Source organism: Euprymna scolopes, chromosome 32, assembly GCF_053919585.1.
Source record: "Euprymna scolopes isolate OS-2025 chromosome 32, ASM5391958v1, whole genome shotgun sequence".
Taxonomy (NCBI): domain Eukaryota; kingdom Metazoa; phylum Mollusca; class Cephalopoda; order Sepiida; family Sepiolidae; genus Euprymna; species Euprymna scolopes.
The window spans coordinates 63726885-63754336 of record NC_136513.1 but is presented as its reverse complement, the minus strand read 5'-3'; the positions used below and the strand labels follow the sequence as shown (position 1 = coordinate 63754336).

Here is a 27452-nt window from a genome sequence, read left to right as displayed (position 1 = left end):
TTTTCATTACAACAATAATGAAAAAATTTAAATCTTCCGGCATGCGTTTAAGGGTTACAAAATTATCAATAAATCGTTTAGTTACTAAGCCAACGTCAGTAAATAAAAAATATGTTACGTGCGCATGCATTAGCCTTGACTGGGGGGGGGGCTCAGGGAGCGACCATCAAATAGTTATGCTGGTCGCCATGGAACTCAACGCCCAAGGAGTACCTAAAGTGGCACTTATGCACTTATGTTATCGTGCTATTTTTTAAAATAGTATTTTCCTGTTAAATTCAAATTTTAAAATATGTTTTTCTTTTATTAATTTGTTAAGTGAAAGTACAGATAACCCGGTCGGTTTCTAATGCGAGGAAAATCTAGCCCCCCCCCCAAAAAAAAGGGGTACTCTGCATAATAACAAAGCATTAAAATTGCCTCAGTCTCGAAAGATTTCTTCTCTACTGAACGAGGAAAAAAAACGGTGAAGTGTAGTTCACCTTCTGTTTCTCTCCCCCTCTCTTAATATCTCTCTTTATCCATCTCTCCCTTTCCCTCTCTCAATCTATCTTTCTCTCTATATCACCCTCTCCATCTCTCTTTGAGCCCCTTTCTCTCTCTAACTCCCTCTATCTCTCTCCTTTCCTCTGTCTCATCCCTCTCTGTTTCTAACTCTCCCCCTCTCTCTGTTTATCTATCAATCCTTTTATCTCTCTATCTCCTTCTCTTTCTCTATTTTCCTCTCACTGTCTCTTTTCTATCTATATATCTTCCTCTCTATCTGTCCATCTCTAATCCCTCATCCTATTTTAGTCTCCTAAATTAATTACAGTGAATAAGGCATTGTCAAAACATGGATAAATCCTATTTTAGTCACCAAATTTACTGACTGTAAGAATAGAAGTTATTTGGAAATTACTGCTACCTTGAACAGCACCAGAAGTAACTGATAAAACCTTTCTAATTAAATTGATTTTGGCAGCCATTTGGTAACAAAATGACATAGCCTTAGCCCTTGCTGCATGAGGAATACCTGCGACCTTGCTGCCAAGTAGAAGAATTATTTATTCTACTTTAAAACATTCAATTTTTCAAAAATCTCATGTTCGACATCTCCAAAACATCCAATATGGGGAAAAATATTGCAGAAATGCAAACTTATTGTTTAGGATGAATGCACAATGGTACGCAAAAAATCACTTGAGGCTCTTGGTCGATCCTTGCAAGATTTGCGTGGCAATGTCAGACCATTTGGGAATGCAGTAATATTGCTTGCAGGAGATTTCAGACAAATGTTACCTGTTATTCTTCAATCAACACCAGCAGATGAAATAAATACTTGCCTCAAATACTCTACTTTTTTGTTCCATGTGTGAAGACATTAAACTTAACTCAAAATATGCATGTACAGTTGCAGACTGTTCGATCCGCACAAAACTTTTGCATCACTTGTGGGAAATTGGGTACGAAAAAGTGCCTGCTGATCAGAGTTAAGGGCAAAATTCTTTGACTTTTAACTTCTGTAATTTCTGTTTATTTCATCAAAAGAATAGTTAGTTTAAAACGTTTTTGCAGATATTCAAATTATAAGAATTCCATTTGACTGAGTGAATGAGCTATTCTTGCAGGTCAATGCAAAGATGCCCATGAACTTAACGCTATTATTCAATGTAAAATTCCAAGTGAGGTAGTCAAATACAAATCCATCGACACTGTTGTGAAAGCAGATAAAGTGGTTAATTATCCAACAGTTATATTTGCCAGGGATGCCACCACATGTATTGCAACTGAAATTTTGTGTACTAATTATCATTTTGTGAAATATGAACCAATCCAAGCTTTGCAATGGCACATAGCTTGCAGTAAAAAAAAAATTAACAAACAATATCATAGAAACAACAATCTTAACAGGACCTTTCACAGATGAATATATCTTCATTCCATGCATTCCTATGATTCCACCGGATACATCATTACACTTTAGGGAAGTGCACTTTCCAATTTTATTGTCATTTGCAATAATCATCAACAAAGCACAGGGAACAATCTTTACAATTGTGGGCCTTACAGTTACACACTGACTGTTTTTTCACATGGACAATTTATGTTACATATGCAAGAGTCACCAAACCGGAAAATCTCTATATCAGCTAAGAAAATGGAACAAAAAAAACTGTACCCATGCAAAATGGAAATTTAAACCTATAAGAAACATGCTTTTTCTCATTTTGGAACTTTTTGAATTGCGCCAATTTGAGCCACAGCAACGCGTGGCAGGGTACAGCTAGTACATATATAAAAATGTAATTTTTGGTTCGTTCAAAGTCATATTTCTACATTACCAATTTAATTGAAATTTTCAGAGAATCTATTTTTAAAGTCAAAGAATGTTTGCATGTTATTAAAATAATTCAACATTGCGAATCACTCTCTGAATTTTTTCCTTTTATTAATCTGTGTGTAGTAACCCGTCCCCCCCCCATCAACCAAATATTAATTACTAACTCACATTTTTGTATACAGAAAAAAAAAAACATTTAGCGTTTCAACATTTTTGCTACGTTCGGCTTCATCCACTGATTGTTGGTCGAGTCCAAACCATGAATGATTGACAGAAACTCCCGAGGATCCAGATCAAATTTTGCGAGAGTACCATTTTTTTCCATTTTCGTCATCTTTTTCACTTTTTGGAGTGGATTGCTGTACTAAGAATATAAGAAACATGCATTTTTCTCTTTTTATTAAATTGTAATGGTTTTCGACTATGCTGAATACGAAAATCGCATTGGAATTTTGCAGAAATAAGTAGTTATCAAGATATAAAAAGTTGTATTATGCATTGTAATCTTTGGCGGCCATCTTTTTTGTGCGCGTGCATTTGTTTATGGCACGTAAAAAGATGGCCGCCAAAGAATACAATGCATAATATAACTTTTTATATCTTGATAACTACTGATTTCCGCAAAATTTCAATGCGATTTCCGTATTCAGCATACTCGAAAACCAATAAATATCGTCATTTAAAGGAAAATTGTGGAGGTGGACCTAATCTGAAAAAAATACCAAATTATTAAACATTTCGGTACTCATGCAGAGAGTGATCCGTGCTGAAATAATAGTGTTATTATTTTAAAAGCTATTCTTAACATGGGGAGGGGAGGGTGTTTTGTACCTATTGAATAAAAAAAAACATCATAAAACTTTAATTAAACGTGGAAATACGATTTAAAAAATAGCGCGGATCACTCTCTGCATGAGCACCAACATTTCTCCAGCATGTTAGTGAAATTTATAATACTTAAAAAAATTAAAAAAAAAAAAAAAAGTTTTGAAAAAAAAACAAAAAACCTAACCTTTCACAAAAACAATTTAAAAAAAAAAAAACCCCCACAAACTGACTAAATAAGTAAAAAAAAAAAAATAATTAAAAATCTCAAAACTTTATTTTCATGAAAACAATAAAAAAAAGTCCTGTTCTCTCTATTTTTTTTCTTTGAGAAACAAATATATTTCTGACTTACAAATGCGGTAGAGACTCATTATTTTTACTTTCTATGGTTTTGATATACCGCGTTTTTATTGGTTACAAAATGGGTGACTGATTTATCAGAACGTTGTAACTAAAAAGTGAGCACAACTTTCAAATGTCGAAATAATGATTTCTTTTAAAAAAATTTTTTTTTTTAATAATCTGTTTAATTAGTGTCCAATCAATAATAATCCAGTGAAAAAATTTTCCAAAAACCTATAAGTATAGAAATTAGGCATGGGAGTACAACTACGGTACTTTCGCACTTACTTTTACAAAGATTATTTACGTTAACTCTTTTCATAAATAATTTTTAAAAAAAAAGTAACTTAACCATTTATTGATAATTTGTCACGTCTACAAACATTTATTTATTTATTTACATAGGCTTAACTCTTTTCATGAATAAGAAAAGTTTTACTCTTTAAGAATAATAAAAGGAAAAAATGCAGAGAGTGATCCGCGCTATTTTTTAAATCGTATTTCCACGGTTAATTAAAGTTTTACGATATGTTTTTTTTATTCAATTGTAAGGTTAAAGTACAGAATAGGTACAAAACACCCTCCCCTCCCCATGTTAAAAATGGCTTTTTAAATAATAACGTTATTATTTCAGCACGGATCACTCTCTGATGAGTATCATAAAAATTAATACAAATAATACTTATCTCAATAAGTGAAAGGCTCATTTCTACCGGAAATGAAATGGGGGACAATCTCGCAGTTACGAAAAATATTTTAATGTATAATTTAATATTTTTATAATTCGCAATGTTAAATTATTTTAATAACATGCAAACATTCTTTGACTTTAAAAATAGATTTTCTGAAAATTTCAATTAAATTGGTAATGTAGAAATATGGTTCTATAGACTTTGAACGAACCAAAAATTACATTTTTATATATATAGATATATACATATATATACATATATATACACACACATACACATATCTATATACATACACATATATACATATATATATACATATACATACACATATATATATACATATACATACACACATATATATATATACATATATATATACATATATATACATATATATACATACATATATATTAATATACATATATATACACATATATATTTATATACATATATATATACACACACATATACATATATATCTATAATATACATTCAGCTTTATGTTATAGATATATATATATGTATGCATATATATATATATACATATGTACATATATATATATATATATATATATATATATATATATATATATATATATAAAAATATATATGTGTATTCAGTTGTATTAAATACAAATGTCTTACTTCTTATGTCTGTGATAATATCCATAATGTATTTTGGAAAAAATTCCCTTTTCAAATGGTGGACGTGACAGATCGATTCAAAACATGTTAGATGATCGAGCAGAACATTAATTGGATGGCTGTGTGGAGCCTCGGAGCAAATATAAGGAGGGGATTTATATTTATGGCATGTTTTAGGTAATTAACATATTATTTGTTCTTTTTCTTTTATTGAGTATATATATATTTTTTCTTAGTTTATAACTTGTTGCTTTTGCGTGAGCTTTTTTATTTTGTATATTCTATGTCTATTTCGTTGTATTTATTTTTTTTTTCTTCTGCTATATATTATTCATTTATTTGTTTAATTTATTTATGTTCTTGCTTGTTCAGTGGAGTATCTGGGTCACAGAAGTCGCTAGCAGGCTTGCACAGGTTAACTATTGAAGGAGAGAAGTAAAGGGAGGATGTGAAAGTGGAAGGGAGGGGATGGTGTGCTCTTAGCCGACGGTTGGGATGTTTAGATTAGGGGGTGTGGTTGTCAGGAATAGGAAGATAGGTGGGATGGGGGGCACTGGATTGACTTTCCTATGGAAATTATTTTATTTATTTTATAAAACTATAAACTGTCCTATCAGCAGGTGCAAAGTACTGGGGCTGCTGTATTGCCATTTGGTGAATGGATTCTGGACCATGCAGTAGCTTCTGGTGGGGCCTCTCGATGCCATACTAGTGGGTAATTGTTACGGTTTTACCTTATCATTAGCTACAAATAAAAAAAAAAAAATTCTTCGTTTCTTTTTCTCTCTTAATTTCCCCTCTCTGTCCTGCTCTAAGTAAATCTGTCGACCTAGTCCACAAATTCCGAAATTTCATCATGACAAGTTTCAAGAAAAAATACACGATTAAACCCGGTTCTCCAACTTCCAACGTAGACCCCTACTACCATGTCTCCTTCTCCAACATCAGGGGTCTTCGTTCTAACCTTCCAGAGGTTGAAACCCAATTACAGGAGACTAAACCAGACCTTTTATTTTTAAGTGAAACTGGCATTGGACAGGCTATTTCCCTAGATGAGTTTGCAATTTCAGGATACTCTAACTTAACTTCTAAATCTGACCCCCAAGATCGCCATGGGCATGGAATATGTGCCTATATTAAAGATAGCTTTCCATGTGGGAGGGACATCTCCAGGGAAGATCCTAACTTACCCTATATGTGCTTCCGGGTTGCTTTAGCTCACACTACTGCATTTATATTTACTCTCTATCGCCCCCACAACAGCGGAGTTACTATCTTTCAAAGCATATCTGAGAAAATTGACCAAGTCCTTTCTACTTATCCTTCAGCTAACATTCACGTATGTGGAGACTTCAATGTTCACAACGTCGAATGGTTGACCCACTCAAACAAGACCGATGATGAGGGGAGGTTCTGTCATGATTTCTCCATTGCCTATGACCTCACTCAGATTGTTCAGGAACCTACCCGTGTGCCCGATAATGACGGCCAGTATGCGAGCCTACTAGACCTTTTTCTCACAACTTGCCCTGAACTATGTTCAGTTTCTGTTCTGTCGCCTCTTGGATCTTCCGACCACTCTGTTGTATCAATTAAGATAAAAATGAAATGTAATAAGTCCCCAGACGTACCTCTTCATCGTACAGTATATCGATACACTAAGGCTGACTGGGATAGCTTCCGTACATTTATATCTGATCTACCTCTGCATTCCATGTTTAAAAAGGATGTGTCCTCTATAGTATTAGACCTAACTGAATGGTTAATTGTAGGTATTGACCATTTCATACCCTCTAAAAAGTTTCAGCAAAAACCTAACAGCCAGCCATGGTTCTCTCCAGAATGTGCTGCTGCCATTGCGCACAGAAATCACTTTTTCCACTGCTTCAAACGTAATAGATGTATGGAAACTAAAGCCGTTTTCAGGACTGCCAGCAACCATTGTAAGAAAGTAATAAGGAACGCAAGAGTGTTGTATGCTCAATCTGTTAAGTCCAAAGTAGCTGAGCAGCGGCTTGGTTCCCACCAGTTTTGGCAAATAGCAAACAGAATCCTGAACAGAAGCGTGTGCTCCATCCCAACTATTATCAATGGACCTGAGGTAATCTCGTCAGCATCAGACAAAGCCAAACTCTTTGTCAAGAACTTTGCAGCTAATTCTACCCTTTGCGACCAAGACCGCCAACCCCCAATATTTCCTCCTGTATCAGAAAACACGCTATGTGATATACGTATATCTGTACGTGATGTTGCGAAGCTAATCAAAAACCTTGATTCGAGTAAAGCAACTGGCCCTGATGGTATTCCAATTATAGTACTCAAAAAACTTCAACCTGAACTAGCGCCCATACTTACAAAACTGTTTAAATGTTGTCTTAAGGAGAATAGTTTCCCATCTCCCTGGAAAATCTCATCAGTATGCCCTGTATTTAAGAATTCAAGTGATCGCTCATCCCCCTCTCAGTACAGGCCAATAAGTCTCCTGTGCGTCATGAGTAAGTTGCTAGAATCTGTGTTAAATACAGAAGTAATCAAACATCTCAACAAAAATAACCTTCTTAGTGACACTCAATATGGTTTCCGTTCTGCTAGATCTACAGCAGATGTCCTTACAGTTATATCGCATAGGATTAGCAAATCTCTCGACGGTGGCAATCTTTCTAGGGCAATTGCTCTTGACATATCTAAAGCCTTTGATAGGGTATGGCATAAAGGTTTACTTCATAAGATCGCTAGCTATGGTATAGCTGGAAAAGTCTTCTCAATTATTAAATCATTTCTTTCTGATAGGTTTAAATCATTTCTTTCTGATAGGTTAGTAGTTGAGGGGCAAAAATCAGAAGCTCACAGTATTAATGCCGGTGTCCCTCAGGGATCCATCCTGGGCCCAACTCTTTTCCTGATCTACATTAATGATCTTCCAAATCATATCCTTACATCATTTGTAGACATTTATGCTGACGACACTACCATTTATGGTAGCACATCTAAGACAGTAAACGACCAAGTTCTCTCCAATTCTCTCTCCTCTGATCTTGAGCACATAGTACAATGGGGAAAGGAGTGGCTGGTTACTTTTAATGCATCTAAAACCAAGCTTCTCTCTTTACATCATCAACATTCTAATCCACATTTGTCATCAATTGAAATGAATGGCTCTCGTCTTCAGGAGGCCTCAAGTTTTGACAAGCTTCTGGGCTTGACCATTACTCCTGATCTTAAATGGAACACGTATATCAAATCTGTTGCCAAGGCCGCTGGAAAAATGGTGGGATCTTTCTATCGATCCAGTAGATATCTCACTGCTGATGCTATTCTCTACCTATATAAGAGCCAGGTACGTCCAAGGATGGAATACTGTTGCCACATCTGGGCAGGAGCTGCTAGAAAGGACTTGTCCTGCCTTGATAGAGTTCAAAATAGACTTCGTAGCCTCGTAGGAGATGTCCTTTTCTCCTCCTTGCAACCTCTATCTCACAGAAGAGATGTTGCGAGTTTGTCTCTGATGTATCATTATTTTCATGGAAAGTGTTCAACTGAGCTTCAATCTATGGTCCCCCCTCGCCAAACTTTCACAAGAAACACTCGTCTAGCTGTAAACACTATCAATAATTTCCCCCACTCTTTATCTGTGCCTAAACCTAAACGTAGATTCCATGAACAAAGCTTCTTTCTTAGAACTGCACGCCTGTGGAATTGTCTTCCGTTTTCCTGCTTTCCGGCTGACTACAATATGGATGTGTTCAAGTCTAAAGTAAATAAGTTCTTGATGAGCCGTTCCATATGAGTTATTAAATTTACCAAATTTTCATTACTAATGATTACTATATTGACCAATTTCTACTGTACACTCTTTAACCCTTATCCTTGAGTGGCCTCTGGGCCTTGATAATGTGGTGATGTCTTTGTAAAAAAAAAAAAAAAAAAAAAAGTGGTTATAGATGGAACATTTTTTTTATTTAATTCTTAATTATTTGTTTATTTATTTATTTATGTTTGTTCTTAGTGTTTATTTGGGTTTGAATAGGTGGGTTAGCTTAAATCAAAAAAAATTTTTTTTTTCCTTTGTATTAGTTTATGTTACTTCAATTAACTATTCTTTATTTTTATTTTTTTTTATATATATTGCTGTTTTTACTTATGTATCTAATTTCTTTTTGTATATATTATTTATATGGGAGGGGGATTGTAGTAAGGCCCTTTTTGGACTATGAGTTGGTGTATGAGCGGTTTGCAGTGGTATACCTGTTTTAATGGGTTAGGGTTGTAATGGTTAGTCTTTGATGGGAGCCGTATATAAAGTTATATAATGAATGATGATCCAAGCTTCTATCTGTTGTTGAGTTCTGGCTGTAATTTGGATGTTAGTAATGATTCCTTTATGCGAAGATTCCCAATATTGCGTTCTGTGGTTATAATATTAACTTTAATAGATATATAGGTGTTTCTGCAGGTGTTGAGGTGTGGAGTGATGGTGCTTGTGTTTGTGTGTGTTCCTTGATTCTTATGTGTAGGGGTCTCGTGGTGCTGCCCATGTAGAATTTTCCGCAGGCAGAGCATTCTAGTTTGTAGACTACATGTGTGCGGTGGCAGATGGTTGCGGGGTATACGGGGCAATTTGTCAGTGTGCATGGTGGTTGGTCCTCGTTGTACTTGCGTTTAGAAAGCTAAGGAATGGTCCAAATTGGGCTAGTTGCATATTGAGACCCTCCTTCTGATAGCCTTGCGGATTGCTGTTGTGATCTTGTCGCTGAGATGTGGCATGTTAAGGAAGCAGGTATTGGTAGGGAAGCTTCTGACACGTTTTTTCGTGTTCCAGAGGTGTTTAATGACAGTGTTGGAGTATCCGTTTGTTTCTAGGACCTGTCTTGTCTTTTGGCTTTACTGCACTTGTTTTGAATGCGGATGATCTCATTTCTTACATATCCGATAATGGCCTTAGTAGGGAGGGCCGACTTGTAGTGTACAAATATACTTTGACTGGCTGCTTTTCGATGGAATTTAGTAGTGTCGGTCCCCTCGTTTGATATTTTGAGGTTGAAATCTAGGAGTGATAGAGATCCATCATCGCTGAGATGTTCGATGGTGAATTCTATGTGTGGGTCAGTATTGGAGAATATGGTATAGATGTTCTCAGCATCGGCGCGTGATGATGTGAGGATCAGGACATCATCGACATATCTCGAGAGAAATATGACCGAGTTGCACGTGTTGATGGCTCGACGTTCTAGTCTGTCCATGTACAAGATGGCCAGTATTCCTGAGAGACTGGAACCCATGGGCAGTCCTGTAATTTTTCTGTATGTTTGACGTTGGTAGGTGAAGTATGTGTTGTCTACTATTATAAGTAAGAGTTTGTGGATTTCTGAGGGAGTGAGGCCGAAATAGTGTAAATTGCAGGAGGAGATGTGGTCAGTGATTAGATCTACTGCTGGGTGTGCAGGTACTGTAGAGGGCAACTACATCGAGGCTAAAGGCTATTTACCTTGTTTTAGTTTTTGTGGTTGGAGGGTGTTTAGACGGTGAAGTACTTCATTGCTGACGTGTCCGGGGAAGGAGAAGTAAGGGTTTAAGTAATTGAGAGAGTAGCCAAAGGGTCCTTCAATGCTTGAAACTATTGGTCTAATTTGTGGGGTTGTGGATGTTTTGTGGGTTTTGATGAGATGGTAAAAAGTGGGGAGTCTGCTATTTTTAGTAGTGAAGTTCTGTTTGTATTTGTTGGGGAGTTTTCTAATTCTACATATGTCGGCCCATGCGGTGTTGATGTTGTTTTCGATGTGTGGATGTAATGTCAGTAGCTGGGGTGTATAAGGTGTCGTTGTCTAGGTGTGTGAGTGCAAGGTGGTCGTATATGTCTTGAAATTATGGGAAATATTAGTGCCACTGATAATATTCCACTTGTTATTATTATTCCTTACAATGCAAGTATAATGCCTAAAATAAACTTTAATAAAAGTGTGCACGATAGCTGTTTTTACATTGAAATTTGTGCAAAAAAAATTATTTTCATGTATTGAAATTCATAATTTAAGAATTAATTCACTGAGGATTGTAATTTTAAAATATAAATCTATTTATTTGAACACACAAATATTTCATTGCAGTAGGAAAAGTTCTAGTAACTTTTTCAAGTGCTCAATATTTTATTGACATTCATTACAATGTTTGAGCATTGAAGAGTCAGTTTTGAGCAAACTTTTGAATTGTTTGAGTGTAAATAAAATAGTTTGTTTTTAACTTTAGTATCTTCCTTTTTAAAGTGTAATATTGATCAATTGAATTTGGTTTTGTAATATATTTATTATTCTTATGAGAGAGGAATTTTGTATGTTTATGTATCATTTGCTATTTCGAGCAAAAGAATATTTTACCTACATAAGACGGGTATTGTTACATGATAAGGGCTGTCCCCTTTTCATGTAAGTATAAAAATAGAGAAATTTAGTTAAAATGAAAATGAAATAGCATAGACGAAATTCGAACCTCGTAATTTAGGTTTAGAAATAGATTATGACAGAGATTTAGCAATGGAATGTGAAAACAAACCATTGTTTAGCTTAGAGATAAAATAGTTTTAAGAAAAGAATGTGCGTTGTCAATTCTGTTATGAAAAATTCAATTGAGGAATGCAACTACAAGATAATTTAATAAACATGTTTTTAAAATATTGGAAATATAGGGTTGCTGGGAATGTAGGTTGAATTCCTTTGTGAAAACAAAGAAAAAATGGGAAATCAGAATGTTCGGAAACATGCAGTTCGCGCATGTTGATGGCACGTGAATTGTGGTCACGTTGGCCGGACATGCATGGATTTCTCAATATAGAAAGTGAGAGTTAGTTAGTTAGTGAGAAGTCAGAAGAAGGGAGGCAGAGAGTCAGAGTCAGACGAGAGTCTGACCAGTTCGAACCTTGGCCCGTCTGGAAGCGAGAGGGTTTAAAGCAGAAAAAGAAAATGTAAGAAGAAACTTTGAATTCTTGGATGCAAAGCCATTGGGGTCAGTGGAAGAATAAATGCTCATCATATTTTTATAACTACCGTCTCCTGTGTCCATCATTACATGAAAAAGGTATTGTCTATTTATGTGTAAAAACCATTTGAAATTCATCATCTAAAAAATATGTGTTAGAAAGTATATGTATCTATTTATGTTATATAAACACTCCCGTTCATACGAACTGTCAAAGCATAAATGCCAACCTGTCAATCCATCGGCATAAATGCCAACCTATCGGTCTGTCTATCTAGATATGAAAACACCTTCTCAAAATGTATTTATATGCAATCTCTCTCATTTATAAACTCTCACTCTCTCTTTATATACACCTGTTAATGTCTCCATATCTCACAACATGATCACACACATGAACATCAAAGATCTCTTACTTCTATGAACACTCTTAAGACTCTTATCCTTACTAATAAGAACACTTAATAATAATAACAATAATAGCACAACGTAACAGTATTACACATATGAAATAATTGTATCTTACCTAGGGTAGGTAATTTACAGCATGTATATGCAAGGACAGGTAATATGCTACACATGTATCTCATCAAATCCCAAGCGATGCCAGGTATTTTGCTAATATATATTCTCACCTATTTCATTCAATCCCGGGCAACGCTGGGTGTTTTGCTAGTATATATCTCAATCCATCTCATGAAATCCTGGGTGACGCAAGGTATTCTGTTAGTATATATTTGAATCAATCTAATTCAATCCAAGGCAACGTCAAGTATTCTGCTAGTATATATTTGCATCTATCTCATTACATCCCAGGTGACCATGTATTCTGCTTGCATACATTTGCATGTATCTCATTGAATCCAGGGTGACTCCTAGTAATCTGTAAGTATACATGTTGACATATCTCGTTGAATCCCATAATTCTTGGATTGTTACACATTTCCACAATTTAACCCACATTATCGCTCACCTGTCTAAAATAATAACGTAACGACATTGTCTAGGCTGGTTTTTCATTAAAACACATCATCAAAATAACTCACATTTAATAATTTTTCATAATTTTTTGATATGTTACTAATTTCAACAACCATGTAACATGATTTAACTTACATCATCAAAATAATTCACATTTAATCATTTTTCATAATTTCATACATGTCATCCTTTTTCACTTTTCTTGGATATGTTACTAATTTCAACAACCATGTCACATGATTTAACTTATTATCGCCTCCACTCTTACTAAAATAAAAACATTGATACATAGGCTATGGTATGTTACTAATTTCTGCTATCATTTTTTATGAGTAAATCCACATTATCGCCCCCTTCTATCACTATAATAACAACTTTTAGACATTGTATGGCTGGTTATTTCATTACAAACCCACCAACAAAGTAACTCACATCATATCATTTTTCATAATTCTTGGATATGTTACTAATTTCGATGATTATTTTTAATGAAGTAACCCAAATAATCGTCACCTCTTGCTTAAATAATAACTTTCATAAATTGTCTGGTATGTCTACTTCATTATGGATATAGCAATCAAATAACTCACATTTCATCATTTTTCATAATTTTTGGATATGTTGCTAATTTCAAACGTCATTTTTTCTGAGTTCAATCACATAATCCCTCTTCTCTTACTAAAGTAATACCTTTGAGACATTTCTGAGCTGTTTATTTCATTACAAACACATCAATAAAATACCTCACACTTCATCATTTTTTCATAATTCTTGGATATGTTATGAATTTCGACAATCAAATTTAATGAGTGCGCACATATAATCGCCCAATTCTTATTAAAATCATAAATTTGCTACATTGACTGGGCTGTTTATTTCATTATAAACACACCAATCAAATAACTAAAACTTCATTTTTCATAATTCTTGGATGTGTTACTAATTTCGGCAATAATTTTTCAAGAGTTAATCCACATTATCGCCACCTCCTATTACTAAAATAAACACTTTCAGACATTGTATGGCTATTTTTTTTTTCATTACAAACACACCTATCAATTTACTCACATTTTACCATTTTTCATAATTCTTGGATATGTTACTAATTTCCAGAATTATTGTTAATAAAGTAACCCAAATAATTGCCCCCTCATTAACCGATATGATCCCGTTCCTCTTACAAAAATAACAACTTTGATACATCTTCTAGCCTGTCTATTTCATTACGAACACCAATCAAATAACTCAGATTTAATAATTTTTCATTATTCTATGATGTGTTACTAATTTCGACAATCATTGTTTTAAGATTTAACCCGCATAATTGTATATTATTCTAATGGTATTCAACAATGAAGCTACACCTAAGGGAGGTCACTTACATATTATGACAATGATTGTATATTAATTTAATGGAATTCGACAATAAGGCTACACCCAAGGTAGTTCACTCGCATATTATAACAATGATTATATATTAATCTAATGGAATTCGACAATGAATCTACATCAAAGGGAGGTCACTTGCATATTACCCCAATGATTGTATATTAATCTAATGGTATTCCATAATGATGCTTAATCCGAGGGAGGTAAGTTGAATATTATCACAATGACTGTATAATAATCTAATGGTATTTGACAATGAAGGTACATCTAAGGGAGGTCACTTGCATGTAATAACAATGATTGTATATTAATCTAAATGAATTTGACAATGAAGCTACACTCAAGGGAGGTCACTTGCATATTGTAACAATGATTGTATATTAATCTAATGGAATTCGACAATGAAGCTACACTCAAGGGAGGTCCCTTGCATAGTATAACAATGACTGTATATTAATATAATGGACTTCGACAATGAAGCTACACCCAAGGGAGGAAACTTGCATATTATAACAATGATTGTATATTAATCTAATTGCAACTGATAATGAAGCTACATCCAAGGGAGGTCACTTGCATATTGTAACATATATACTGCGCAAGCACCTTCTAAATTTTTCAAATCGGACCTATAATGCAGAAGCACCTTCTAAATTTTTCAAATTGGACCTATACTGCACAAGCACTTTATAAATTTTTCAACTTGGACCTAAACTGCACAAGCACCATCTAAATTTTTCAAATCAACTCTATACTGCACAAGCACCTTCAAAATTGTCAAATGGGACCTATACTGCACAAGCACCTTAAAAATTGTCAAATCGGCCTATAATCCACAAGCACCTTCAAAATAGTAAAATCGGACCTATAATGCACAAGCACCATCAAAATTTTTTAAATAGGACCTATAATGCACAAACACCTTCAAAATTGTTGAATCGGACATATACTTCACCTATATCATACAATCACAGGCGACACTTGGTATTCTGCTAGTACACATCCACCTATGTGGCGACGCCAGTTGTTCAGCTAGTGCATATACACCTACTTTATCCAATCCTGTGCTATGCTGGGTATTTTGCTAGTACAGATATGAAGCTACACTCAAGGGAGGTCACTTGCATATTATAACAATGATTGTATATTAATATAATGGAATTCGACAATGAAGCTACATCCAAGGGAGGTCACTTGCATATTGTAACATATATACTGCGCAAGCACCTTCTAAATTATTCACATCGGGCATATACTGCACAAGCACCTTCTAAATTTTTCAAATTGGACCTATACTGCACAAGCAACTTATAATTTTTTTTCAAATTGGACCTATACTGCACAAGCACCGTCTAAATTGTCGAATGGGACCTATAATGCACAAGCACCTTCAAAATTTTCACATCGGACATATACAAGCACCTTCTAATTTTTTTCAAATTGAACCTATACTGCACAAGCACCATCTAAATTTTTCAAATTGGACCTATAGTGCACAAGCCCCTTCAAAATTGTCAAATGGGACCTATACTGCACAATCACCTTCAAAATTGTCAAATTGGCCTATAATCCACAAGCACCTTCAAAATTGTCAAATCGGACCTATAATGCACAAGCACCATCAAAATTTTTTCAAATAGGACCTATACTGCACAAACACCTTCAAAATTCTCGAATTGGACCTATACTTCACCTATATAATACAATCACAGGCGACACTTAGTATTCTGCTAGTACACATCCACCTATGTCATACAATCCCGGGCGACGCCAGTTGTTCTGCTAGTGCATATACACCTACTTTATCCAATTCTGGGCTATGCTGGGTATTTTGCTAGTCCAGATACCCACCTATGTAATCCATCCCGTGCGACATTGGTCATTTTGCTAGTACATACATCAACCAATTATTTTGCAATCCCAAGCGTCGCCGAGTGTTCTTCCAATCCCAGGCCATGCCGGGTAATCAGCTAGTATATATGTCGTGCTAGTACTATGTCATTCTATTACAGGCGAGGTTGGGTATTTTGCTCCTACATATGCACCAACTGATTCCCTGTCCCTTCCTCCCTCTCTCCAATACGCATCTTTTTTTTACTTGGTCGTTTGGCTAAGATCAAAGTGTAGTATCTGTTCCGGCAGATACTGCAAGCTATGACTAGCTATGACTAGCAAAGACCAGATGTGGGGGCAACCCCACATGCCTGACCTTTAACCAGCTCCCATTTCCCACCTCTCGGGAGCTGGTCCCCATTTTCCCTTCCCCCTCCCTTCACTCCTCACATTAAAAATCGGCCTTGTGCCTAATTTGCTCGGTGGGGGAGCAAATAAACACCATCTGTTCCGGCAGATGCTGCACTTGGGATGATTTGTACCAGTCAATGGAGGGGAGACCCTCTATACTGGGACAATTATTATTTTTGGTAACCAGAGTGACCCCTTTTAGGGGAGCTGGTTTTTACCTCACATTAAAAACGGCCTTGTGCCTAATTTGCTCAGTGGGGGAGCAAATAAACACCATCTGTTCCGGCAGATACTGCAAGCTATGACTAGCTATGACTAGCTATGACTAGCAAAGACCAGATGTGGGGGCAGCCCCACATGCCTGACCTTTAACCAGCTCCCATTTCCCACCTCTCGGGAGCTGGTCCCCTTTTCCCTTCCCCCTCCCTTCACTCCTCACATTAAAAATCGGCCTTGTGCCTAATTTGCTCGGTGGGGGAGCAAATAAATACCATCTGTTCCGGCAGATACTGCAAGCTATGACTAGCTAGGACTAGCTATGACTAGCAAAGACCAGATGTGGGGGCAACCCCACATGCCTGACGTTTAACCAGCTCCCATTTCCAACCTCTCGGGAGCTGGTCCCCTTTTTCCCTTCCCCCTCCCTTCACTCCTCACATTAAAAATTGGCCTTGTGCCTAATTTGCTTGGTGGGGGAGCAAATAAATACCATCTGTTCCGGCAGATACTGCCAGCTATGACTAGCAAAGACCAGATGTGGGGGCAACCCCACATGCCTGACCATTAAACAGCTCCAATTTCCCACCTCTCGGGAGCTGGTCCCCTTTTTCCCTTCCCCCTCCCTTCACTCCTCACATTAAAAATCGGCCTTGTGCCTAATTTGCTCGGTGGGGGAGCAAATAAATACCATCTGTTCCGACAGATACTGCAAGCTATGACTAGCTATGACTAGCAAAGACCAGATGTGGGGGCAACCCCACATGCCTGACCTTTAACCAGCTCCCATTTCCCACCTCTCGGGAGCTGGTCCCCTTTTCCCTTTCCCCCTCCCTTCACTCCTCACATTAAAAAATTGGCCTTGTGCCTAATTTGCTCGGTGGGGGAGCAAATAAATACCATCTGTTCTTAGAATTAAAGCGGTTTCATCCTTCCCCCCCACCTCCACTAAGAAAATAAGGAGAGAAACAAACGTCAATCGAAAATAAGGATGGCCTTATGTGATTTTTAGAATATGACATCTAAATATAGGTTATGCATCTTTTTTTAATAGGAGATAATGCTCGGCAAAAAATTAAGCTGTATAAGACGGTTACTTGGTTTTTTGGCTGAGATCAAAGTGTAGTATCTGTTCTTAGAAATAAAGTGGTTTAATCTTTCGCCCCCTCCTCCCACTAACTCATAATATGTCTCTCACCTTCCTCAAAAATATATAATTTTGGCTAAGATCAAAGTGTAGTATCTGTTCTTAGAATTAAAGCGATTTCATCCTTCCCCACCCCTACTAAGTAAATATAAATTATGCATCTTTTTTTAAAAGGAGATAATGCTCGGGAGAAAATTAAGCTGTATAAGACGGTTCTGTTCTTAGAATTCCAACTAATATACGAAAAATATATAATACGCATGTTTTTTTACTTGGTCTTTTTGACTAAGATCAAAGTATAGTATCTGTTCTTCAGCTTACGAAACTTTTGCTCTTAGAAGGGATCCACCACCGGGCTCTCGGGCTAGGTTTAAGGTGTTCACTTACTAACCTTCGTTTGCAAGGACCAGACCCCCTCCTTTGGGGAGTCAGGACCTGAAGGACCAACTCCGCATTTGTGGGAGCTAGGACCCGAAAACCGATCCCCTCTTTTGGGAGACTGGAATTTCGGGACCAGCACCACTAAGTTGGTAGTTGTGACCTGCTTTTGTTGGTTTTTTCTTTTTTGTTGTTGTTTTTTCTTCGTTTTGGTCTCACCTCTCGAGACCGAGATGGTCTACTTTCTCCACCCTTAATTGCCTGAGCAGCACTCTGACCTGCCAGGCCAAAACTTTGTCTATCCTTTCGCTGCTCTCCCAGAGGATTGAGCAGACAGGGTTCCCTTTATCGCTTCTGTTTGGGTAGCTAAGTGGGCAGGGGGACGTGGGGTAGGGTGGGTGCTTCGTCTCGGCTCCCCTCAGTGGGCGGAGATGCCTATCCCCTCTCGCTCTTAATTGCGACGCGGCGCCCTGTTCCGCTAGCACCCACTGCGTCTTCCTTCTCTGCTCTCCCCCCTCGCGGGGGGATTTGAGCTGCTAACCAGGCATCCCCGTGAGGGGAGGCCGAAACTCTTTTTTCTTCAAGAGCCCGCCCCTTCTAAACCCCCCCCCTTATTTCTTCCTTCCCCCCCGTCCCTCCTTTTTTCTTTTCTCCCCACCCACGCTACACTTTGTTCGACGTCACGGGGTCAGCGAACTTGAGTAGACCACGGGATGCCGTCCAAAAAAGGGGCAAGACCGAACGCCTCTCCCTCGGAGGACTCCCCTCCGAGGGGAGCAAAATGCGCCAAAACAGCTGGCACAAGCGAAGATAGGGGAGAGAAGCAGCCCGCTGCTCCCCAGGATAAGGCTCAGCAACCGGGGTTACCAAACCCACCCCTTGCTCCCCAGGAGGGCAACACCCCTAAAAGCGGAGCCGACCGAGCTTCCACCAAGGTTTCCGTCGGTGGATTTAACGAAGAAATTCCCCGGGTGGATACACCAGATGTCCCAACATCCTCTCCCATGGAAGGGAGCACATCTGGAATGGCCATCCCGGATGAAATAGCAGAGACTCCAACCCCCCAAGAAGTCAACCCCCCGGCCCAGGGGGAAGAAGAAGAGGACGATGATGACGCCAATCTAAGAACGAAGGCGCTCATCGATAACACCATCGCGTCCCTCAACAGGCTATTCCAGGCGGAAGGGGTGCCTGACAACCAAAACGCACCCACGGAGGATAGCCCTAAAGGAGCGTGCGGGGCTGAGCTACCATCACTCGGCAAAGCCCCTGACTCCAAAACCAAGACGTCAGCGGCAAAATTACCCAGTCCGCAGACGCCCAACAAGGAGAGGAAGCCTTCCCAAGCGGAAAAGACGGAGGAATGGCCGACTCTAAATGTGACATCAACCCATCGACAGGCCCAGCCGATGCAGCAGCAGCAGCAACAACAACATGCCAAAGGGACCAAGTCAGACACTCCGTGCCCGGGACCATCAAAACCCCAGGCGAACGAGGTAGCGGCTTGGGGCCCTAGGAAAGAAGACCAAATGACACCGGAGGACTACAGGACTCTGTTCAAGGAAACCTATAAGAAGTACACGGAGGGGATCAACATCATTCCCCTGCCGGGACAAGTGGAGGAGCTCCAGAATAGAGTCCTCTCCCTGGTCACTTCCAACCTAAAGACCAGGGGGTTAGCCGGTGTCAACAAAGATATCATGGTGGAGATGCTGGTGGCCTTAAGCATCCCGGCCAGCTACATCTGTCGTAGGAGCTTTGCCATGTGGGACATCCTGCTGCCTACCAAAGAAGAGGCAATCCGCCTCTCCAAGACGAACCTGAGCTGGCGAAACATCAAGCTCCAGCCAGAGTACTTGAACAAAAGGAGGACGAACGTCTCCATATTGAACGTCCCATGCCATTTGGAGGCCAAACAGCTGGGGGCTATTATGAGCCAGTACGGAGACGTGGAAACTGTCTCCCCAGTCCGCGGTCAGCGCAATGTCATGACCGGGGACTATAAATTAACTATGGTCCTGGAAAGAGCCGAATTTGACAGGGTTCCAGCGATGCTGAAATTCGGAAAATGGACCCTGTCAATAATAGTGGAAGGCAGGAGACCACATTGCTGGCACTGCCAGAAGCAGGGACATATGGCCCGTGACTGTCCCAAGAAGCCACCAGCAAGACCAGCAACCAAGGCCGCAGGAAGCTCCCAACCCTCGGTCACGGTCACAGCCGCTCCCGCGACGTCTGTACCGGCAACCACAACAGAGGGTGAATGGTCAACGGTCACCAGAAGGAATGGAAAAAGCAAGCCCAAACGGACGGTGACCGTAGACCAAACTGACAAGCCAGCTCCCATGGACACGGAGACTCCTCTCTCCTCGACCAAAAGGAAGTTACAAGAGTCTGAGGAGGAGGAGGTGGTGTCCGAGGGAGAGACCAACCCAGCAACTGAGGCATCTTCAGACGAGGTGTCCAGAAAGTCAAGGAGGAAGAAGAGCAGGAAGACAAAGGGGAACCTGAGAAAGACTTTTTTCAAAAAGCCGAGGCTGAATCCCCCAACCTACCACCCCCCTCACAGCCAAAGCAATCAACCTCCCCCCAATCCTCATCCCCCAGAGACTCACAACCATCCCCAACACCAAACTCAACCCCTGCTCTTCCTCCGCCTCCTACACCATCCGAGAAGGAGAAAGCACCGGTTCGCACGGAGCGAACCAAGAAACTCCCCTTTCTACCCGGAAAGAGACTCTACGAAACGAGTCTTCTGCCAGCAGCCCATGAGTTGAAGGGCAAGCAGAAGACTCAACACAACAAACTGCGGGATTTGGTATACATTGGTTGTAACAATGTCACGGATCCCACTCAATTTCCAGACGCTCCAATGTTGACCACCTTTGTGCGAAAAAATAAAGACGCACGGACAGAGTCCCTGTGGTCAATGTTGGAGGCAGCTAAGGAGGCCATACAAGGCCAAAAAATAATTGATATGGACCACCCTTCGCTGCTAAAATTAGCGGTGAAATGCGAAGGAAGGACTCCCATCTATGTCCACCCATCACTATACAGGGCACTAAAATTAATCTTTCCCCTGGATGTGGGAGGCGTGGCCAAGGATGGTCAGCCCGAAGAAGACTTACTCACCGGAAGCCTTGGTCAGGCCTACCACATCCTGTCTGCCAAGGATTTCAGACCCGTCTGTGACACTGCTTAAGGTAAGTGAACATGACTTTAAACTTGGCTACATTTAATGTGAGGGGCATCAGGTGTCGAAGCAAGGCCGCGCGCGTTGTGAGAGACCTGGTGTCCCTTAAGGTAGATATCGCCGCTATCCAGGAGACCCACTTTATTTGTGACGAGGATTGTCAGGTGCTGGTAAACGATTACGATGTTTACTCAGCATATGGCAATACTTATAGTCGTGGAATCTCCTTGCTAGTGAATCGCACCCTGTCAGCGTCGGTGAATGTTGTTCACGCAGGCGAGGACGGGCGGGCGCTTGTTGTTGATGTTGCTGTTAATTGTAGTGTTTTTCGGATTGTTGCTGTTTATGCTCCCAATGCTGCTGTAGAGAGGGCAACCTTTTTTCGACGGTTGGAGGGCTTCTTAGTGGATCCGGAACGGTTAGTTTTAATGGGTGATTGGAATGCAATCCTTGATCCCAGTATAGATAAGGTCGGGGGGGCTAGTGGGTCGGCGTGGTGTGACAGCACTCTGTCTGACCTGATGGCTTCGTGCGATCTCGTCGACAGATTTCGTCTTGATCATCCAGGGCGGGAGATGTGGACGTGGCATTCTGTAGTGCCTTCCCATCCAAGTACTTACTTGGATCGGATGTTAGTTAGAAGAGGCGATGTAGACTTCCTATCTTGCCCCACGTTCCACTTGTTAGGACACTCGGACCATAAACTTGTTATGGCCCGTTTGAACTTAAGTGCTAGGCCTAAACTGGCCGGATACTGGAAGTTCAACAGCTCCTTGTTGGAGCTGGAGGACTACCGGTTGAAGGTCACTGAGCTAATTCAGAGGGCTTTAGTGGGGGCGGTTACAGGGAGTAAGTGGTGGGTTAGTCTTAAGGCCAAAATTAGGCGCTTCTCTGTCAAGTATAGCCAACGCCTCGCGTTAGATAAGGCTGAGGCAAAGAAGCGCTTAGAGGATAAGCTGACCCGGGCGGTGGAAGGGGGGGACCCCCTAAAGTTAGCACTAGCTAAACAAGATCTCAATCGCTTGGTTAGCGAGCGGTATGAAGGTCAAGTAGTTAGGGCTAGGTTAAACAAAGTTTCTAACGAGGCTGTGAATGTTGACGCCGTTGAGCGTAAGGCTGCTTTAAGGCGCGGTTCGGATGGGTACATTCGTAAAGTATATAACCTGGAAGGACACGCTTTAGTATCGACTCGGGAGATCTGCGAGGGGTTTCGGGAGCATCTATCGGTGCGCTTCACCCAACTACCCAGGCTCAGGGTTGATGAGTTTGGCAGCTATTTGGCTGACTCGCCCCGCCTCACGGCGGCTCGAGCGGCTAGCTGTGATGGTCTTATTACTGAACATGAGGTCATTACTGCGTTGAAGCAGGTCGGCTATAACAAATCTCCGGGGCTTGATGGTTTACCCTACGAGTTTTACTTGAAGCTGTCGCCCATGTTGGTCCCTCTTCTGAAGGATATGTTCAACCATTGGTTTGCCCAGGGCTCCATCCCTGGACAGGTGACCAAGGGTGTGATCACATTGCTGAGGAAAGGTCAACGGCATGGTGGGAGGGAAAACTTTGATGATTTTAGGCCCTTGACTCTGCTAAACACAGAGTTAAAGATTTTGGCAAAGATTCTTGCGAATCGCTTGCAGGTTGTCATCACTGATTTGATCGAACCAGACCAGACTTATGCTGTGAAGGGGAGATCAATTCAAGACAATTTGCATTTGATACGCTCGATCATAGAGGGTACAGAAGACGACGCCGAAGCCGCGCTGATCAGTTTAGATCAGTCCAAGGCATTCGATAGGGTCGACCATCGGTTCCTAGGATCTGTGTTAGAGGCCGCCGGATTTAATCCGGACTTCCGCAAGTGGATCTTTGTTCTGTATGACAGGCCGACGGTAGCGGTGCAGATCAACGGTAAGCTGTCGGAGTCATTCGCTGTCTCTCGGTCGGTGCGACAGGGTTGTCCGCTGTCGCCTCTGTTGTATGTCCTGGCGTTGGAACCCCTCCTTCGCAAGTTAAGGGACGAGGCGGCTACACCAGTCCTGCGCGGAATAGCTCTCCCTGGAGGCACACGAGCCAGGGTTTCCGCGTTCGCCGATGACGTCACCGTGTTCGTGTCTTGCCTCACGGACATTCAAGCGGTGGTCGAGGCGCTCGCTCGATACGAAGAAGTAACAGGGGCCATCTTCAACCGTAGCAAGTCTGCTGGCCTGCGGTTGGGGGCCTGGACCGGGGTAAACTCGCTTCCAGGTATTTTCAGCTGGACCGATGGACCGGTCCGTATTCTCGGTGTCTGGTTTGGACCGGGACTTCAGCTGGAAAAGAATTGGTCGGAAGTACAGTCTAAGGTCAAATCGTCAGTGAAGACTTGGATTGGAAGGAAATTGTCCTTGAAGGGTCGGGCGGAGGCGTGTGCTACATACGTCTTTCCGCTCATCCTTTACCGTTTGTCTGTACTTCCTCTCCCTGCAGAACGCCTAACCCGCTTACAAGGGCGCCTCGATTCACTTTTGTGGAACGAGGGTAAGCACTATGTCTGCAGAGAGGTCTGTGTTCAACGTCCGAGCGAGGGAGGCCTGAGCCAGCCCAGTCTCTTGTGTCACAGAAACGCCGAGAGATTGGCTTTCCTGGGTCGTTCGCTTGAAGGAGACGCTCCTTGGGTCCCTGTGGTTGAGAACTCGTTTCCCAATCTCAAACCCAACCCTTCGGTAGAAGGTCGTCGTAGACCGAAGGGGGAGTCCAAGTTCTTCTCCGAATGCCGAACCGCTCTTAGAGCTTTGCCGGGGACCAGTGTCCTCGATCAGCCAAGGAAGGAACTGTATCGGGATTTAGTGGAGGGGACCGCGAAGGATCCACTTTGTAGGCGGATGGGATGGTCGATGGAGGTTGTCCGTTCTCAATGGTGTTGGGCGCCGGGACGGGAGATTCTGAATAACTCGGAATTCTCCCTGACTTGGCGACTGGTCCGAAATGCGCTGCCCCTCTTCGACGAACTTTTCCGGTATAAAGAACATACCAGGCGCTTCTGTCCGTGCTGTGAGGAACGCGAGCCCGAAACAATCGAGCACGCGTTTTTTAGTTGCAGCCGGATACAGCCCCTTTTAAAGTACGTCGAGGGGGTAACAGCTCGCATCGATGCCGAGTGTCCGCCCGATCTCGACGTAGGAACTTTTGTGTACAACATGGAGCCGCCGTTCCCCAGGGAGGAAAGTTTGGTTTTCCTGGCGATCCTAGCAGTAGCGTGCATGGTCATTTGGATCACGCGCCTCAAGTTGGTCCGCGAAGGGACATCTGTTCCGGATCGGGATCTGATCGTTTACTTTAAACATTTGCTTAAGGTAAAGATCAGATGCGATTGGAAGGGGTTGCCCAGAGTGGATTTTGACAAGAGGTGGGTGCACAGCACTAGTTTGTGCATCCGTCGAGGAGCCAGGTTTCAATTTGTGTTCCCTCCGTGAGCATGGCACGGGCGGTGCTGAGTCCTTCGGAACCCATCCCGCCTAGGTTAGCATAGTTCAGTAAAGTGACTCTTGACTGGTGGTACGAATGAGATCCTGTCCCTGATTTTTTATTTCTTTGGGATTAGAGAACCTCTGAGTCTGCCCAACCCCTCTGCTCCTCATGTTTATTTTCTGATGCCCCCGGTCATCCCGCTACTCAGAGGTCACCTTCCTACCCCCTCCATCCATTGCTTTATTTTCTCCCACCTCTATTAAGGCCATTTCCCCAAACCCATTAGGGATGCCCTGCTTGTTTTCGGTTCCCCGGAAAACAGTGGGAAATCTAACCACATAGAATAGTACAGGGGGGTCCTACTAACAACACATTAGTAGTCTTTTCTCTTATTTTTTGAAATGAACATTTGTAGTAGTTTATTCCCACTCCACGTACATTTTATTCCAATTAATTCAAGAACTTTATTTTACGAATGAAATCGAACTTTATTTTCTAACACATGCATATACACACAAAAAAAAAAAAAAAAATGCACACACAACACACAGATAAGTTTTTACAAATTGTACATAAGTTATTTTTTACACTGAACGCTGGGGTATTAGTTAGATTAAGATCCACAGAGTGATTGAGGTATTTTGGTAAATGTTGCCAGTCAAGAGTAAGACTTCAAAGTCTCATCTGTTAGATAGTCAAAAAGACCCTGTACCCTCCCCCTCCCAATTTCTTATAGGGCCTTGTGCCTAATTTTGTTGTTTGATATTTTTGTTTTTTATAATTTTTTATTGTAATTTGCAATTTTTGACAACAATAAAATAAATAAATAAGATCAAAGTGTAGTATCTGTTCCAGCAGATACTGCAAGCTATGACTGGCTGTGACTGGCTATGACTGGCAAGGACCAGATGTGGGGGCAACGCCACATGCCTGACCATTAACCGGCTCCCATTTCCCACCTCTCGGGAGCTGGTCCCCTTTTTCCCTTCCCCCTCCCTTCACTCCTCACATTAAAAATCGGCCTTGTGCCTAATTTGCTCGGTGGGGGAGCAAATAAATACCATCTGTTCCAGCAGATACTGCAAGCTATGACTAGCAAAGACCAGATGTGGGGGCAACCCCACATGCCTGACCTTTAACCAGCTCCCATTCCCCACCTCTCAGGAGCTGGTCCCCTTTTTCCCTTTCCCCTCCCTTCACTCCTCACATTAAAAATTGGCCTTGTGCCTAATTTGCTCGGTGGGGGAGCAAATAAATACCATCTGTTCCAGCAGATACTGCAAGCAAAGACCCTATGTGGGGGCGACTCCACATATAAGACCTTGGTCAATGTAGGAGCAACCCTTCATACCAATTGTCACTATCCAGCTCCCCTACTCCCCGGGGAGTTGGTCCCCATTTCCCCTTCACTCCTCACTTTAAAAATCGGCCTTGTGCCTAATTTGCTCGGTGGGGGAGCAAATAAATACCATCTGTTCCAGCATTCCAGCAGATACTGCAAGCTATGACTAGCAAAGACCAGATGTGGGGGCAACCCCACATGCCTGACCTTTAACCAGCTCCCATTTCCCACCTCTCGGGAGCTGGTCCCCTTTTTCCCTTCCCCCTCCCTTCACTCCTCACATTAAAAATTGGCCTTGTGCCTAATTTGCTCGGTGGGGGAGCAAATAAATACCATCTGTTCCTAGGCTTGGGATGTGATCAAATACAATCACTCATATGTTTGTTTATTTACATTTTAAAACGCAGTAAAACGAATCTCGTTTCCTGTCTAGACATTTCTCTCTCTCTTTCTCTCTGTTTGCGTGTCTCTCTCTCTCTCTCTCTTCGTCTTCCTTATCCTGAAGTGTTACTAAAAAGGAAAATGGCGTCTCGCTTTGTTTTTTGTTTTTTTAGTAAAAACATCGATGGTTAATATTTTTTGTAAGCATTTTTTTTTTTTTTTTACTTCACATTTTTTGTATGTGAAAAAATCCCGAAGCGTTGACGACGCGCAGTTGGAAAATAGTAAAGTGTTTTAAAAAAAAACAGGTGCGCGTTTTTGATTGACGTGAAGGCGATAGGTATTCAGCAGTTATTTTGTGCAGGACAGTTTTGAATAAATGGGTTTGTTTGTTTTTAAAAACTCGTTCCCTCGTCTCGAAATGAAAGCTACAGTCTGATATGACGAAGTCGACATTGAACAAACTGGCTCTGGGCCTGTGATTAGAGTCGAGGTTCGCCTTTTTTATACCGAAAAGCGAATGTAACGCGTGCCGATGCGGGAAATGTGGAATAATTAAGGTTTGAAAGTCAATAAAATTAAATAGGGAGGCGAGCTCCATGGATAATTCATAGATATTACAATTTATAGATGATATAAAAAGTTTTAAAAAGTTGTGAAGCGAGCAAGCGCTTGTTTGAAAGAAGTCTTTCGTGGGCATCGAGGAAAAGCGAACATACATACATTTTCGTTTTTATATTTATAGATTAGATTAGTTAATTGTTAGGTGTAAGTACAGAAGATTCTAAAAAAGTTCCCCTCCCAATAATAACGTTTGTATTTAAGCACGATCCGTATTCCATAATAGTTAAATTCTATCCCCCCCCCTCCTCATATTAAGAATTATTAAATTGCCTTTTATTAAGAACTAGCGGGGGGTACCCGGCGATGCGCGG

At 40.7% G+C, this 27452-nt stretch overlaps 1 protein-coding gene across 4 annotated transcripts in view; it reads left to right on the top strand.

Annotated features, from left to right (window-relative positions):
* Positions 1-27452, top strand: part of LOC145256395 (ribonuclease Oy-like) — a 456188-nt gene that overhangs the window by 196894 nt on the left and 231842 nt on the right. Inside the window, exon 3 of one of the 4 annotated variants that reach the window (XM_080115253.1) lies at positions 12616-12684. The exons of the other annotated variants lie outside the window; for them this stretch is intronic. Coding sequence (XP_079971379.1) covers positions 12647-12684 — 38 coding nt within the window. The 5' untranslated portion in view covers positions 12616-12646. The remainder of the gene's footprint in view (positions 1-12615; positions 12685-27452) is intronic. 4 annotated transcript variants of the gene reach the window in all.